Below are 16,079 nucleotides of genomic sequence, written 5' to 3' on the forward strand. Positions count from 1 at the left end.
GATCCAGTAAATAATGCTGAGAAATAATTAAAGAAGCCCTAACATCTTAAACTTTATCTGTGCCAATTTTCTATTACAATATACACTGATGTTTTAAGTCACACCAAGAAATAAAAGCAAGTCATTTGAATTAAGACAAGTGCTTTGCTCTCAAATGACATGTAGACATGCAAACATGCAAACGAAGAATGTAATATTGCAACCATCTAAAACCATAAAACCATTAACCGTAGGGACTTGTTTGCATAGAAGTTTATACAAAGAAAGAAATCTTAGACTTACTTAATCTAAATAGGCAGTTGTTACAATGATGCCGGATTTTAAGTCATGACAACTGGAAATTTAATGTTTTGTGAAGATATTTAATTAAATGTGTTCAACTCCAAAAATTCATGCAAATTGTTGCATTTTTAAGTGCAACAAACTTTTTTTACAGTGTAGGTAAGAGCACATACGTCTCTGAGTTGTCCTTTTGAGCGGCATCTGAGCTGACCATGACGTTGGAGATGATAGTGACCACAGTGCTGGCCAGGGTGGCATTGATTTTGGCTATGTTCACAAGCTCTTTCAACTTGGAGACAATCTGTGTCACCTCCTCTATAGAGAGCTCATTATTGGTGATGTCAGCGAGCTGCACGGCCACTTCCATTGCATTCTCTGTTGAATTGACAGTAAGAGTTATTAAAGCTAGTTTTGATTCCAGAGTACTGTGTGCAGTATGGATCAGAACCTACCTTGTGAAACAAAAATGCTTGTTATATTAGTGCAGTTTCCACGGTCAGGGAGGCCCCAAAATGATGTATAATTATACTGGCTAATCATGCTAAAGAGCAGAAAAAACAAATGCAAAATATTGAATTGACTTTTCTAACAAACCTGCTAAAACATGATTACTGGCTGTAACTGCGCATTAATTGGTAGGTTATTCTTATTTGCATTGAGATCAGAAGGTATACTGTAAGTGTCTACTCACCAAGTCCTGGATGCATTTTGCTCTTTGTAAGGGAAGCAGGGGATATACTGGGTGACTGTGGGTCTGCTCTCTGGCCATCTGTAGTGGAATGGAAACTCCTCTGGCTGGCAGTTTTCTGAGGCAAAGCAACCAAACAGGTACAGGATTAAAAGGATTCAATTACAAACCTTTCTTTAAAGAGGAGCCACATCACATCACAGATGACTCGAGAGGACTCCAACTCCTGCGAGCACTTCAGACGAAGCAAACTCTGAATCAACATGCACCTATGCTAAATGTTCTATATCATTTTGTTAACAACATGTATTCATTACTTCAATGAGCCTTAGATTAATACATTGTTCACTAACTGCATGATTTGTATACATGCAGTTAGCTAAAGTACATGATTTACATTTCTGTAATACATTACTTGGACAGAGTCACCTCTGGTAACAGATCACTCTAAATTGTAATGTAGATACATGCATTTTCTGCAAAGCCGCTTTGAAACGATATGTATTGTGAAAAGCGCTATACAAATAAAAATTAATTGAATCTTCTGAAACTTTTCCAGCCTATGTGCTTCCTTAAAGGTGCACTCAGTACTTTTTTCTCATTAAAAGGTTTTACTCATAAGTGAATGAATGCCATGCTGACATGAATACCATCAGACATATTTTAGGAGACATATTTTATCTTAATGATAATGTTTTTTTTTAGCAATATGCAAATGCTTAATCATAACCTGCAGGGCTACTGAATTACTGAACACTAAGGAGCATGCCATACCCATTAAATTCACGATCATACTGTCCAATATCAAGCCATTTCCAATCGCAAGGGCACTTCTCAGCCTGTTCTCAATCTCTGCCTCTGTCAGACTTGCATCAGTTGTATTCTTATACACCAGCAGGGCCATGTAGGTTTGTCTAAGTAGAATGCAACATCATAAAACATTTTTAGACATAAAAAAAACTAAAAACAAAAGATTTTGAAACATGGTCACCATTACATTAGTAAAAAAGAGATAAAAAATAGATATGAACGCTGAAATGTTTTACCGTATCGTTGTGGCCTTTGAGAGAACAGTGTCAGGTTGGAGACTGAAAAGGGGAGGAGAGTAAGATTGCTAACAGTCATCGTTAGATACAAGAAAAAGATGTTAATTTTCAAGTAAAAAAAGAACCCTACCTGACACTATTAACATAAACTCTATAGATCCAGTTCTGAAATGTTTGATTAAGCTGTAAAAATCACAGAAATGAATTAGAAAACAGCAACATGTTTAGAAAGAGAGATAATTGAGAGCTAATGCAGAAGAGGAAAACATGTTATAATGGTGCAAGCAATCAGCAAACCAAGTATGTCCATTAATAGATACTTAAAATGCATTAAAAAGTGAAACAAAACAAATATATATACCCATTGAGATAGAATCATCTTAACATCCCTGGGGGTGTTCGGTTGTTCATCGATAACCACAAGGGACATTTTGTAGAAAATTTCCTCTGTAAAAGGAGAATAAGTTATTTATCATCAATCAAAACATCATTTATTCATTCACCTTTTTTCTGTGTTGCATAGCAGTAGATAAAAAATCTTGGAAATGAGCAATGAGAAATTTTGAACAAATGTGGTCTCAAGACCACTTTTTAAATCAAATCAATCCAAAGTGTCTTAAAAAAAAAAAATCAGTATAGATGATTTTGCAGTAAAAAATATCTTGGATCATCAAGCCATGTATTTTGAGATCTACTGCTATGCTGCACTTCTATCACAAGATGGCTCTCATGTATCTTGAGTTGTTAGTGCTGGACTACTTTATAATGCATAACTACACCATGCCAAGACTTTCTTAGGAGACTCCATATATAATAAAATAATAATAAAAAATGATTTCCATTAATTGGAAATGTGAGAGAGTTTGCTAAGATAGCACACTTCTCTCATAAAATCATCAGAGTGCAAATTCTTCTTGAAAGTAAAGCTGAACTGTTCAATGTAAAAAATAATTAAATAAGGTAGTCTCCTAAGAAGGAAGAATGATAAAAATGTGGATAATTACAAGAGACCTATGCACTCAATTTGAGTAAGTGAGTAACAGCCAGTACACGAAGAGCACTGAAACTCAATGATTGTCAGAACTGGCTATGGTTAATATCTTACTACTTCTAGTAAATCACATGGAATCAAAAATGAAAATTTGCACACCGAGAAGACAGAGTGATTTTTCCCCCTCAATTGAACAACCCATCATTCTACGATCACTTGCTCAGAAAGTCAGGATTCAGCAATAAAAGAAGCTATCTTTCTTTCTAAGTTCTAGATTGTTGTTGGAAAACATACTGTTCCCGGCTGAAAGTCCACACAGACATGTAATATGAAAGGGAGCTTTACATGGACATGCGGCCAGTTCTGTAGTAGTCCCATTGGTGGCACCAGTGTGCATAGAGCCAAAACCTGCGCTGACTCCTTTGGTCGGGGTGTCGACTGTGCCATTTGTAGGGACAAAAGACTGGTCGTCAATAGCTGGAGACGGATGCGTCTCGCTATCTGTGGTGGCGGGCTGAACAACGAGCACATTGTGGTTGTGGCTGGAGGGGTTTGCTGATTCATTCTTGGCCCAAAATGGCTGCTTTGTATTTGAGGAGTGGACATGTTTAGTGTCCAGCAGGTCTTGACTGTAGCTGCTTGAGATGTCCATTGATTTGGAGGGTTGAAGGACTGGAATGGAGGCACTTGATTCAAGTTCAGATGGCATGCTGCTTGTAAAGGTGGAGAATTGATGAAAAGCAGGGTTTGGTCGGGTACGAGATGACAGATCTGCATTGGTCATAGTCATTTGCAAAGGAGGAGGAGTGTGTGGCAAGTTCACTGACAATGATTCAAATGTGTGTATATCCGTTCTAAACAATTCATAGACTAAAACAGTGTTTGAATGGCTCATAATCTGCTTAGTGGTCGTGTTTGCGGAGTTACTATGTGAACCAATAGAGTCATGTGAGCTGTTTTGGTTAAATGACTTAGAGACCTCTGACATATTTAGAGAATAAGTTGTATTGATAGACCATGTGGTAGTGGTGGCTTCAACATATGTGTGGGTTGGACTGCTTATTCGGCTATATGCACCAGAAATAACTAATCCATCCTGATACAACTTTCCTTCAGACTGAGAAGGAAGGACATCAGCAGGCTGTATGAAGTTAGAAATGTCCATTGTCTCTGACTGATATCTGAATTTGGTTTCATAAGGTGAGGCCTCATCTGGTCCAATCTTACTTATCAAATTGAACAAAAGGGAGGGAAATATTTCAGTTGATGAAATTTGGGAACTCTCCCCGGAATAGCCCGACCATGCTGAAGTGACCATGCCCTGTTCGGAGCCAGAATCTAAAATATTTTGGAAGGGAAAATTGAATGTGGGCGATACATCTATCTTTTCCACTTTCATTTGAGAGTCTGAATTAAGGGGTGAAGACTGAGAACCTTTCCATTCATCTGTCAGGGCCACCACAGAACCGTATGGTAATTCTGAACTAGCGCTGACAGAAATATGAGGCATATGCGACAAGTCCCTCAGATCAGTCTCTGAAGGATTAACATCATCTTGCCTGCTTAAGCCTCTGAAAAAGGTCTCTGGCAATCTGTTTACATGCGACGGCTCCAGCACCAGAGGTGAATCTAATTTGGACCGGCTGCCCACTTCTGACGTAGAAATGCCGCTTGTGATGCCCGGATACAAAGTTGGGAATTGGCTGGAGTCAACAGCTTGTGGGTTTTCAGAGAGGATAAACTGATTGTTCATTGAGGGTAAAAGCAGGTCAGTATTGTTTTTGGCATCAGAGATTGAGAGACTTTGGGCTGAGCCAGGTGTCAGAGATGGGAAAACATCAGTGTACGGCGAAGAAGACAACAGACTCGGTCTGATGGCCTCTATCATTAAAGAGTCACTTTGAACCCCTGCAGAAGACAATGAACTCAGAGGCTCAATAAGAGTGGCAGCACTGCGGGTTGAATCCATAAGCAGTCCAGTCACCGGCTCGACACTAAAAGAGGGAGAGAGAGAGGAGATAACAAGTGTCTCTGTTGTGAGGGGATAGCTGCCTTGCGGAGCGAGAGGGCTCGCTGCCAAAGGCTCAATGAGTAAAATAGTTTGATCAGGGAGATAGTCGAAAGAGCTCTGTTGGGAGGTTGATGAAGAAAAGGAAGGAGTGGTATCGGTAAGACTATACTCATGTTCTGTCAAGCTTGTCCTAACATAACCCTCTGCTAATGTTTCTATCTGGTCACATGTAACCGCTGTGGGCATGATGGTGGACTTTTTCTGTTGCACATCTTTAAAGGTGTCCTTAGTGGCAGTTGCCTCAGAGAGGCCCCAGGGCACAGTGCTTGTTAGCTTTATATCCACAAGGTGTGTGGGCGACCGCTCTGGCCATGCTGCTGTTTGGCCAGAGAGACTCTTGAGCTCAGGCTGGAACATTTGCACACCTGTTCCTCTCGGACTCATGCCGGGAGAAGGGATAAGTGTCCATTTTCTGTCTGTCTCAAGCTGCTCTGAGACCTCTGCCAACTCTGACATAGCCAAGGGTAAACTAAGGTCTGACTGACTGTGTAAATGTTCATGTTTGCTAATAGCCTGTCTCACAGGTCCAAAAGTCGTGGTGTTGACAGTAGGCACACTTTCTACTTCTAAGAAAGACATGTTATGTGGGATGGCAGTGGCCAAGCTTTCATCCAAGGAGTAGGTGGAATCAAAGTCAAACAGGCTGAAGACATCATCATCCAAGTCAATGTCATAAAAAATCGCTTCTGCGCCAAAACCAGATGGGTAATCAAGTATCTCTGTGCTGTTCTTGTCACTATCGCTCAGGACCAGTTGAGGAGCTAGCGGCTTATTCTTACGATTACTGAGTGACGCCACCTGGAAAGACTCAAAGTCTTCACTCTGATTGTGAGAATCTGGTTTCCATGGAGGCTTCACCTGGGAATAGGCTGGCCCCAAGCTTGTAGAGTCTGTTTTCTTGGCAACAGAGCCCATTGTGGATGTTTTCAGCCAGTGATATTCATTCATCATGCTTATTGTCGGTTGGGCAGGCGGCTTGGTCAGATGGATGACGGGATGTTTGTGTGGCCGAGTGACGGCAGCCTCAACTTTCTTCCTCACGGGCCAGATGAGGGGTGTGGAGATGAAGCCGAGTGATGTTTTGGGGCCACGGGGAGCAGGAGCAACAAGAGGCCTAGCAGGGGGAGAGCTAGTGGACGGAGTCTCAGCGCGAGGAGTAAACCGCAGTAGTGACCACAAAAATGCAGCCCTCTCTTTCTCTGCTCCAATTATTTAGCAGAGGATCCAGGATTTGGTAAAAATGAAGAGGTCAGAGCAAGCTATTATTTATCTTTGCAGATATACAGTGCACCATATAACAGAACAAAACAATATGCTGGAAAACATCCTGAAAAAAATCCCATTCTAAATATAGAAGTTAGCACAAGGACTGTTTGAAACAAATAAAGCGCAAACATAATCCAGGCGTTAATACCTAAATGAGGACTTTAAAGAAAGCAAAAATTAAATTATACAGCAGAAACACAGGTCAAGGATTTCAGGAAAACTGTCAGGAAGGCAATACAGAGGGAATGATAGAAAGATAGTATTAGCATCATACATAAGCCATTAATTAGTTTTAAATGACTTACAAATACTAAAAAAATATAAAAAAAGATTATATTAAATGTACACAGGATGCTATTCAGAAAGTAAAAGAATAGTAGTTTATTTTGAAATGAAGCTTTGCTAAAGAGCAAGAGAACAGTAGAGAACTGTAATAGCTGCCAGGAAAGGTTTTAGCTGAACACATTTAGGGAATTTAAGAATATGCAATGAAACAGAAGAGGGAAGATAAGTGTTAAAAGACTGCTATGACCTGAAAAAAAAAGCAGGAAGTAGAAGTCAAGTCTAAAAAACAAATTTAAGCTAAGCTAAACACAGCAGACAATTGACAAAATGGAGTTAGAAAGGTGTTTATTCGTCCAATTATCTTTTTAAGGTAATATTAGATAACTATATATACAAATACGAGGGATGAAGCCTTTAATCTGCACCCAAAAATTTTCAGAGCAATATACCAATCTTTTAATTCACGTTTCTATTTAGATAAGCTAGCCGCTCCCATTCTGCCCATACAAATGAAAGTTTAGCAGTGACTGGTAAGCACAAGCAAACCATGTATGATGTCAGATAACAGGTTTGGCTTACCATTGGTTTTTCTGTTGGACAGAGGTGAGTTAGTAGCAGCAGCTGCAGATGAAGGAATGGATTAAGTGACTAATGAATGGTTTAGGTAAATGAACAAAAAGCTACGGGCATGAGGACATGAGACAAGGGTCCTTATACTGCCATGCATTTTTTTTCTGTTGATTGGTCATTTTTGTTTATTTTTAATTTATTTGTTGGTCAGTTAAAGGTATTTGCAAAAACTTGTGCCAATATTTTATCCAATTGAAAAAACTATAAAAATGGAAACAGCAAGGGAAACAGCATACTTTTTTCACCAAAAAGTATTATTTTGTTGTTCCACACCTGTATGAGTTTCTTTCTTCTGTTGAACACAAAAGAAGATATTTAAAAAAATGTTGGTAACCAGACAGTTGAGGGTAGTCATTGACTTCCATGGTATATATTTTTTTCTACTATGGAAGTTAATGGCTACCATCAACTGTTTGATTACCAACATTCTTTAATATATTTTTTTTGTGTGTTCAATAGAAGAAAGAAACTCATAAAGGTTTGTAACAACATGGGGGTGGGTAAGTGATAACAAAAAAAATATATTTTGTGAACTATCCTTTTTTCTTTTTCTAGTCTTACAGTATATTAAATAAAGTTAAAACTGGAATAATTAGAAACATACTGCCAAATACAATAAAATGGATCTAAAAGCAGATTCATGTTAAACATTTGGGCTAATAAAATTGGTATTTTATCAAATATCTTGTGCAGAAGTGATATCTTACCAGGGTTGATGGGTGGCGGGTTAGATTGGATTAAAGGTGATGTAGTTGGTGCTAATGATGGCACACATAGACATGACAATGTTAAAAGTTTGGTTAGTGCGGAAATATGAAACAGCATATATGTATATTAATGGCTAAAAAGGTGAATGAAAATGAAAAGAAATCGGTTATTCTGTAACTGTTAGCTTACCAGTAGTTGTAGTTGTTCTTTTAGCACTAGTAGTAGGTGTGAGTAGAACTAGTTTTGGTATAAAGAGGCAGAGCCCGGCGCATGTATTAGTGAGGGCATTTATCATACCTCATTAAACAGAATATAAAACAGTATGAAACCTAAATATTTGCTTACCAGAAGTTGTGGTTAGAGGCATGCTAGAAGTAGTTGTGTATGAAAGAGTAGTAGTAAGAGCTGATGATGAAAATAGAGAGATAATTAGCTCTACTGACATGCATCCATATGTAAAGTTCAAAAACTTGTAAATCTATTGGGTCATTCGCTTCATAACATAAAAAAAAAAAAAAAAAAAAAATTAAATGTAGATATACTTTATATTTGACTTGGAATATGCAGTGAATTATTTGACAGATCACATTTGACATACAATTTCTGTCATCATTTAAACACTTCCTCAAAGGATGAATAAATGATGAAACCCATTGTTGGGTTAAATAGTTATATACAGTAAAGTAAACTGGCCCATTAAGCATCTATTTAAATTAAGACAATCAATTGCATTGTTACTACATTATTTGATGTCAGAACAAAATAATAAGAAGATGAAAAGAGAAAAAAGTACATTTAAAAAGGAATTAATACTGCTTACAATCTTTTAAATCACTTGTAAATTACAACGATGTGACAGATATTAGCATTTCAACCAGACAGATTTACTTTAAAACAATCCTGCAGGATTACATAAAAAAAAAAAAAAAACTAGGGACATTATGTGCCATATAAAGCAACCATTCTCGTTGGCACTATTTCAATTCTACTTTTTAAATTTTTTAAAAGTCATTAAATCTGGAACACAGCCACTGGCATTAATAAAACCTCCTCTATTTCTAAATGGAACATTACTATCGCAGCTAATAAGGATATTCTCCAAATTAGTTGACCACCTGTTCTGAATTAGGCAAAAGACATTACTCTCATGAAACAAAAGGAACACAGGCATAAAATGATGAGAAGGCAGAGGTGAATGCTTACCGTGGGTTGTTGCATTAGTAGGAATCATGTTAGTGGTGGCAATGGATGCGGTGGTAACAGTTAATGTTGCTGGTGGCAGGGATGGAAGAAGGGCACACTGGCATTAAATGGCGGTTAGAATGAAACCAAAAAAGCAAGAACAACTTGTGGAGCAAATTAACCACAATGTGAATCACAAGCATAGCGTGAGATGAAAATGTAAAAAAGGGATAAACCAGAAATGAAAAATCTGACATTTTATATATATATATATATATTTATTGTCAAGAAAAATTGGGCAACGTATGTTTGTTTTTTATTTGCCCTTGCTAAGTTCAGCATACCCAGTGAAAACTAGCACAATGAATTATGAGAGCTTGAAAGTTTCATTGCCTTTATCAAATCCTCACAATGTGCTGAAAAGGGAGATGTTCTCCTGCTAGCTCCTATGTCTGTTACTAGTAATTTTCTACAAACACCCAGGAGATTAAATACTACCTCATGTGTCCTTAGAAATACATAGGTCACCCATACCCATGCGTCTTTCCCCCTCAGATACGACAACCAGTAAAGTATAATTAATCATCATGGAATTTCAAGGAGGCAATACCCTGTGGTTCCCTAACCCCCAAAAAACCCTATCCAACTTTAGAGATATGCGCAGAAACTTCTCACTTTATATACACTGATAAACAAATATAGATTTCTCAGCATAGATGTTTTAGCTCCATGATATTCTGCAGGCATATCATAAATGGAAAAAAAAAACTATGATGAAGTATAGTTCAATGATGAGAAGAAAAGGTTAACAAGACATTTCTAAACCTAGAAGACTAACTTTATTAAAAGAAGACTGTCCAATCTCTAGGCAAGAATGTGCTTCTTTTTTTTTTTTTTTTACTACATGGGAATAAATATTATGCAAAGAAATGTCAGTAGACCTTTGGGAAAGAAGCAAAATGGTTAAAATGGGACAATGACCTTTAATGGACATAACTGAGGACATTTAGCCGGAGGATTCTCATGGCTCCCTGCTGATGATGGATGTTTATTGGCCACCAGTTCAGGTTAGGGGTGTCTTATGAGCAGAAGGTAAGCTGTTTTTGTTTGGCATGCTTACCCAAAACTAAAGGTCTAAGACTTGCAAATGAAGTATTATATTTAATTTTCCAGGAAAAGTTTTTTTTAATACCTTCGTTTAAAAAATAATAAATGAAATCGATGAGACAAAGGAATATTCTTTAATTAGCAAAGTCGTACAGATGCGACAAAAAATGTAGTCTTTGATGAGAATGGTTTATAATGGGTAAACTAATAATCCAGGAAAAAAATACATGTTTTGAGGAATGTGTTCAGCATTAAAAGTTATAATAAGGATATTTCTTCCTACCTGGGCAGCCAAGTCCAGGGGAGGCACAACCTGAGGTTCCCGGGGAAAGAGTTGCTATGGCAGTACCTATGAATGATTTGAAAATTAACATTTGACATTTTATAAATATGTCATTTATAAAATTTGACATTTTATAAATATGACATGTTAGAAAAAATAAATAAATACTAAAGTGAAACTAAAACAAAATTTATAAAAATATGTATAAAATATAAACAATATATATTAAATCTACAAACACAAAAAAATATATAAAATGAATCAAGTGGGCAGACTTGCATTTTTTTTTACTACATGGGATTAAATATTATGCAAATAAATGTCAGTAGCCCCAGATTATTGTTGTTCAACAAATACAATATAAAGCTGACTTAAGCTCTAAACACTGTCAAAAATATTAATTCTCTTTTACATCCATAAATAGAAATTCAAATCTAACTTAGGACAAGAATTGGACTGAAAAAGTGTCATACGTTTCCCAGCCATCCTCTGGGCTTTGACAATGGAATGTGACCTCAAAATGTCCACGCTGAAACTTGAACATCAGCAACTCAAACGTGGAATTTAATAATTCGTCACAGTTGATGACAGAAATGTTCTACCGGCTGGTTTGATCGAGGCCCAGGAATGCCACCTTTTCTCAACACAAACCAATTAAGGATGTGGAAAATACCAAATTCCATCTTGTTTTGCTTTTCAGATCTTTCCAATTTTTAATTTCTGACTGTGTCAAAACAACATGATTGAAGAATGCATGACACAACATCTTGAACAATTTAAAAGCTAAGCAATCTGCAAAAGGAAAAATTCAAATCGCAAATCAAATCTATTGGTTAAACTTTAGTCAATGCAATTCTCATCAGAGCATGTGTGAGCATACAGCACTGACCAAAAGTTCTGTCTATAAACTATTTTGTGCAGATCAAGATTTTGAAGGTTTTCATATTTTTACACATTTTCAGTGGCTTGATGGCTTTGAGTTTTGATATGTAAAGCAAAACGCTATCGGTTCCAACAAAAGCTAATTATTCTGACATTTTCAAATACAATATAAATCTGACTACAGCTCTGAGGACAAGTCATTTGTGAAAAACTCCAAAAAGATTTGATTCAGGTGTCAAACTGAATCAAATTTGAATCAAATCAGGTGAAACTAATCCATAGCACATCGTAGGAATGTAGTAGCAGGATAAATGTAAGAGCTCTTAAATATATTAACAGAGACGTCACATTGCGGCGGCTGTCTAGCATTATAGCACTGAGTCTCTGATCATCTTGAAGTTCTGCATTAAAACGCAGGGTGAGGGAAAAAAACTGAGCTGTCCTGCGTTTCCATGCAAGGTGGGATCGCCATCCCCCACTGGTCTTGTCAAAGGATGAGAGGGAAACACATGAGTACCCAATGGAAAGAGAGGGGAGGGGAGGGTAGCGTCTTTAAAGCATGCTTATTAGTGACAGCATTAGTTTTGCTGCAGGCTTAACTTCACGGGCCTCTTGACTTCATGCCAACATCACAAGCACAGCTGGTTGTAACTGAGCAAAGGAAATAGTTATGTGTCATAGGCTCCAGCGTCTAACTGTCTGCAGTTTGCAGAGGGGTCTTATACTGCTCCTGTCAAGGCCAAGAATGCTAGAACAGGTCTACCTTTGAAATGGCAAAATTTTTAAATGAAGGAATTGAACAAAAGAACGAAGAACGTTCATTAAAAAAAGAGCATTCTGTGATTATTTATTGAACCAAAAATCAATCCAAACATGTATGACTTTCTTTAATGCAGAACTAAAACCAAAAAGGTGAATTTATATACACTCACCGGCCACTTTATTAGGTACCCCATGCTAGTAACGGGTTGGACCCCCTTTTGCCTTCAGAACTGCCTCAATTCTTCGTGGCATAGATTCAACAAGGTGCTGGAAGCATTCCTCAGGGAGTTTGGTCCATATTGACATGATGGCATCACACAGTTGCCGCAGATTTGTCGGCTGCACATCCATGATGCGAATCTCCCGTTCCACCACATCCCAAAGATGCTCTATTGGGTTGAGATCTGGTGACTGTGGAGGCCATTTTAGTACAGTGAACTCATTGTCATGTTCAAGAAACCAATTTGAAATGATTAGAGCTTTGTGACATGGTGGAAGTAGCCATCAGAGGATGGGTACATGGTGGCCATAAAGGGATGGACATGGTCAGAAACAATGCTCAGGTAGGCCGTGGAATTTAAACGATGCCCAATTGGCACTAAGGGGCCTAAAGTGTGCCAGGAAAACATCCCCCACACCATTACACCACCACCACCAGCCTGCACAGTGGTAACAAGGCATGATGGTTCCATGTTCTCATTCTGTTTACGCCAAATTCTGACTCTAACATCTGAATGTCTCAACAGAAATCGAGACTCATCAGACCAGGCAACATTTTTCCAGTCTTCAACTGTTCAATTTTGGTGAGCTCTTGCAAATTGTAGCCTCTTTTTCCTATTTGTAGTGGAGATGAGTGGTACCCGGTGGAGTCTTCTGCTGTTGTAGCCCATCCGCCTCAAGGTTGTGCGTGTTGTGGCTTCACAAATGCTTTGCTGCATACCTCGGTTGTAACGAATGGTTATTTCAGTCACTGTTGCCCTTCTATCAGCTCGAACCAGTCTGGCCATTCTCCTCTGACCTCTGGCATCAACAAGGCATTTCCGCCCACAGAACTGCCGCTCACTGGATGTTTTTTCTTTTTCGGACCATTCTCTGTAAACCCTAGAGATGGTTGTGCGTGAAAATCCCAGTAGATTAGCAGTTTCTGAAATACTCAGACCAGCCCTTCTGGCACCAACAATCATGCCACGTTCAAAGTCACTCAAATCACCTTTCTTCCCCATACTGATGCTCGGTTTGAACTGCAGGAGATTGTCTTGACCATGTCTACATGCCTAAATGCACTGAGTTGCCGCCATGTGATTGGCTGCTTAGAAATTAAGTGTTAACGAGCAGTTGGACAGGTGTACCTAATAAAGTGGCCGGTGAGTGTATATAAAAAAAAATCTGGCCACTCTTTCAAAAATACTCAAAAAGGACTGTCAAACAGCAAAATGACAGAGGCACCTTTAAAATAGCATAGGGATATTTTTGTGTGTGTGAAGGACTCATTCATTCAGATCTTCTCAATGAATCTGGCGATCCAGTTCACAAAACAGGGCAAATTGACTCAGGGAATAGACAGATACGGTTCTCAAGTTCAACCTACTTACTTACTTAATGATCCAGTCAAAATAGTTAACAGCTCACTAAACGAGATGATTATCAGTAAATAACAACTTAAATATGGACTATCCATCGGAGCAACAGCGCTCCGACATATGGTGCAGCTGTGCTTCAAGCGATCCGCGTTCAAGTCTCAGCTCGAGGTGCTTTTGCTGTTGTTTCCTCTCACCCCTCCCCATTGCTTCCATCCTGACTCATCTACACTCCTATCTGATAAATATATATATCCAAAAATATAACTTTAAACAAATTGGACTATTCATCACACAAAGCTAACATACTGACTGATGCGCTGATGTTAGAAGACTTGAACTGTGAATTGAAATCATATGGACTGCATCTATGCTACTTCTTATGGTGCTTTTCCATCCTTTATGAAGCTTGAGGCTTCAGTCTCAGTTCAGTTCACATCTATTGAAGAGAACTTCCAGAGTCTTATTCACAATCCACCTTTTGTGTTCTTCAAAAGCAAGTAGCCACAGAAAGTCATAACAGTTTGGAATGACGGTACACCAAAAAAAACATCTTCAGATACAGGAAAACACTGAAGCGTTGAACTTCACAGCTAAAAGCAAGCAATTACACACATATTAGGCATGTTAGCAGTACACTCACCACTAGTTGAAGCTGTTAAGTGAATGCAATTTGGGTAACAGACTGCAAAAGAAGATGAGAAATTAGTTGCTTTTCCAAACTACAGTTAGCATAAGCATTTCATTCAATTCAAGTGATATAGCACTGATATTTCAGTACTAAGTAGCATACAATATCTAGCAAAAGGAATACATTTCTTTGAAAGGGAGTGATGTTAACACCTTTGAAAACATGAAATCACAGTGTACACAGGTATACAGTGGAAGTCCACATTGAAAATCTTGGATTTAAAATTCAGTTTAAATCGTAAACCATACAATAAAAAAAAAAAAAAAAAATCAAACAAAGGAATTTAACGACAAATATTTAAGATTGTGCACCATAGTTGAAAAAAAGAAAAGAAAAAAAGAAGCAAATTTCTGATGAAAGATGATCATTTAAGACCACTCTCAAATCATGCTGGATAGCATGATCATCAGGTTTTTACACAGAGCAAAAGAGGGAAAAATCTAAAAGAAGACATTCATGCTTATTTTTCAACACACATTTTCACTCAAATTGTAGTGCTGGTTAAAAAAATTAATCAAATAAAACAAGCATTTTCACATGTGGACTTTGAAGCTCACCGTTAAGATAAAAATGCAATGTGTTGCTAATGATTTGCATTTGATCTGTTATCTGAAACACTGAATCTGTGCACTCTGTGATGTTATCTCCTCCTGACAAGGAAATGCCTCTAAAAGCGACTTCTAATATATAGGCGATTCAACAGGTTATCTGGCACTTCCAAGACTAACATAGACCAAATGTATTTGGCTTTATCTATCTTAGAGAACAGAAAGTTAGTGAGTTAATGCTTTTGATCTGAGGCGCAAGGTTTAAAGCGACACTTTTTTTCCCATGGGCTGCTGACCCAAGCTGTGCTGAGTATCTAGAGTTTCAGGAACCAAGCTAAGTGGATGAAAGCAGACCCTGGTGAAGCTTGTTATGCATGTGAATCATGCCTGCCTTTGCTATTCCACCCAAAGCTCATTCCTCTACATCGGGAGTTAGAGGGCATTTGAATGACTGTAAAAGTGCTGTCTTCGGGAGCGGTTATGAAATTTGGTTCTCAAGATTCGTTCCGAATTTTTTTGATCAGAAAATGCACTGGGAAAGGCCCCTTCAAACCTGGCATTAACATCCATCCATATATGTATCCAAATCCTTTGGCTGAATTGCATTTACAACTTGCATGCCAATACAGCAGAAACTTATCCATGCAAGATGAAGAATAGCACTTAGATATTATTTCCGTGGTTATGTGCACATAACAAAACAACATTTCCGTGCACAACTTTTTCGAACGTCATCAAAATCATTCTTTGACCACTAATGAATGTGGTTTAAATGAATCTTGGGTGCATTTACATGTTCGTTGTGATCACAGGACAGACAAAGCCTTCTCTGTTAGTGTAAAACATCTCTAACAAATAAATAAATACATTTTCCTTTTCTTTCTAATGTATCTGTATTTGCTTATGTTTTTTTCAAATGCTTTCTACCCCTGATTTTTTTGTATTAGGCACTTTTACTTCTCTGTTTTTCGGATGTTTGATTGTTTTAGGATACAGTGAATTTAATAAGAAAATACTACAAAGTTTTAATCTAATATGTACGGAGCCCCTAAAGGGACGTGGTGGTGGAAAAAATTTAGG

At 37.9% G+C, this 16,079-nt stretch overlaps 1 protein-coding gene across 11 annotated transcripts in view; it reads right to left on the reverse strand.

The window, feature by feature from the left end:
• The window catches only part of adgrg6 (adhesion G protein-coupled receptor G6), a 51,438-nt gene that overhangs the window by 16,317 nt on the left and 19,042 nt on the right, over positions 1-16,079 (reverse strand). For 2 of the 11 annotated variants that reach the window (XM_056269163.1, XM_056269162.1), the window contains exons 5-12: positions 10,540-10,605; positions 2,378-2,463; positions 2,147-2,199; positions 2,017-2,058; positions 1,745-1,884; positions 974-1,088; positions 735-823; positions 456-657 (exon numbers count right to left, since the gene is read on the reverse strand). In XM_056269163.1, the coding sequence (XP_056125138.1) occupies positions 456-657; positions 735-823; positions 974-1,088; positions 1,745-1,884; positions 2,017-2,058; positions 2,147-2,199; positions 2,378-2,463; positions 10,540-10,605 (793 nt within the window). Of the gene's footprint in view, positions 1-455; positions 658-734; positions 824-973; positions 1,089-1,744; positions 1,885-2,016; positions 2,059-2,146; positions 2,200-2,377; positions 2,464-7,208; positions 7,251-7,966; positions 8,018-8,156; positions 8,205-8,312; positions 8,373-9,170; positions 9,240-10,539; positions 10,606-14,403; positions 14,446-16,079 lie in introns of all 11 variants that reach the window. The other 9 variants (XM_056269153.1, XM_056269155.1, XM_056269154.1 and 6 more) reach the window with 9 other exon arrangements.

Source organism: Rhinichthys klamathensis, unplaced genomic scaffold, assembly GCF_029890125.1.
Source record: "Rhinichthys klamathensis goyatoka isolate OS25496 unplaced genomic scaffold, OSU_Roscu_1.1 h1tg000281l_1, whole genome shotgun sequence".
In the NCBI taxonomy this organism is placed as follows: Eukaryota; Metazoa; Chordata; class Actinopteri; order Cypriniformes; family Leuciscidae; genus Rhinichthys; species Rhinichthys klamathensis.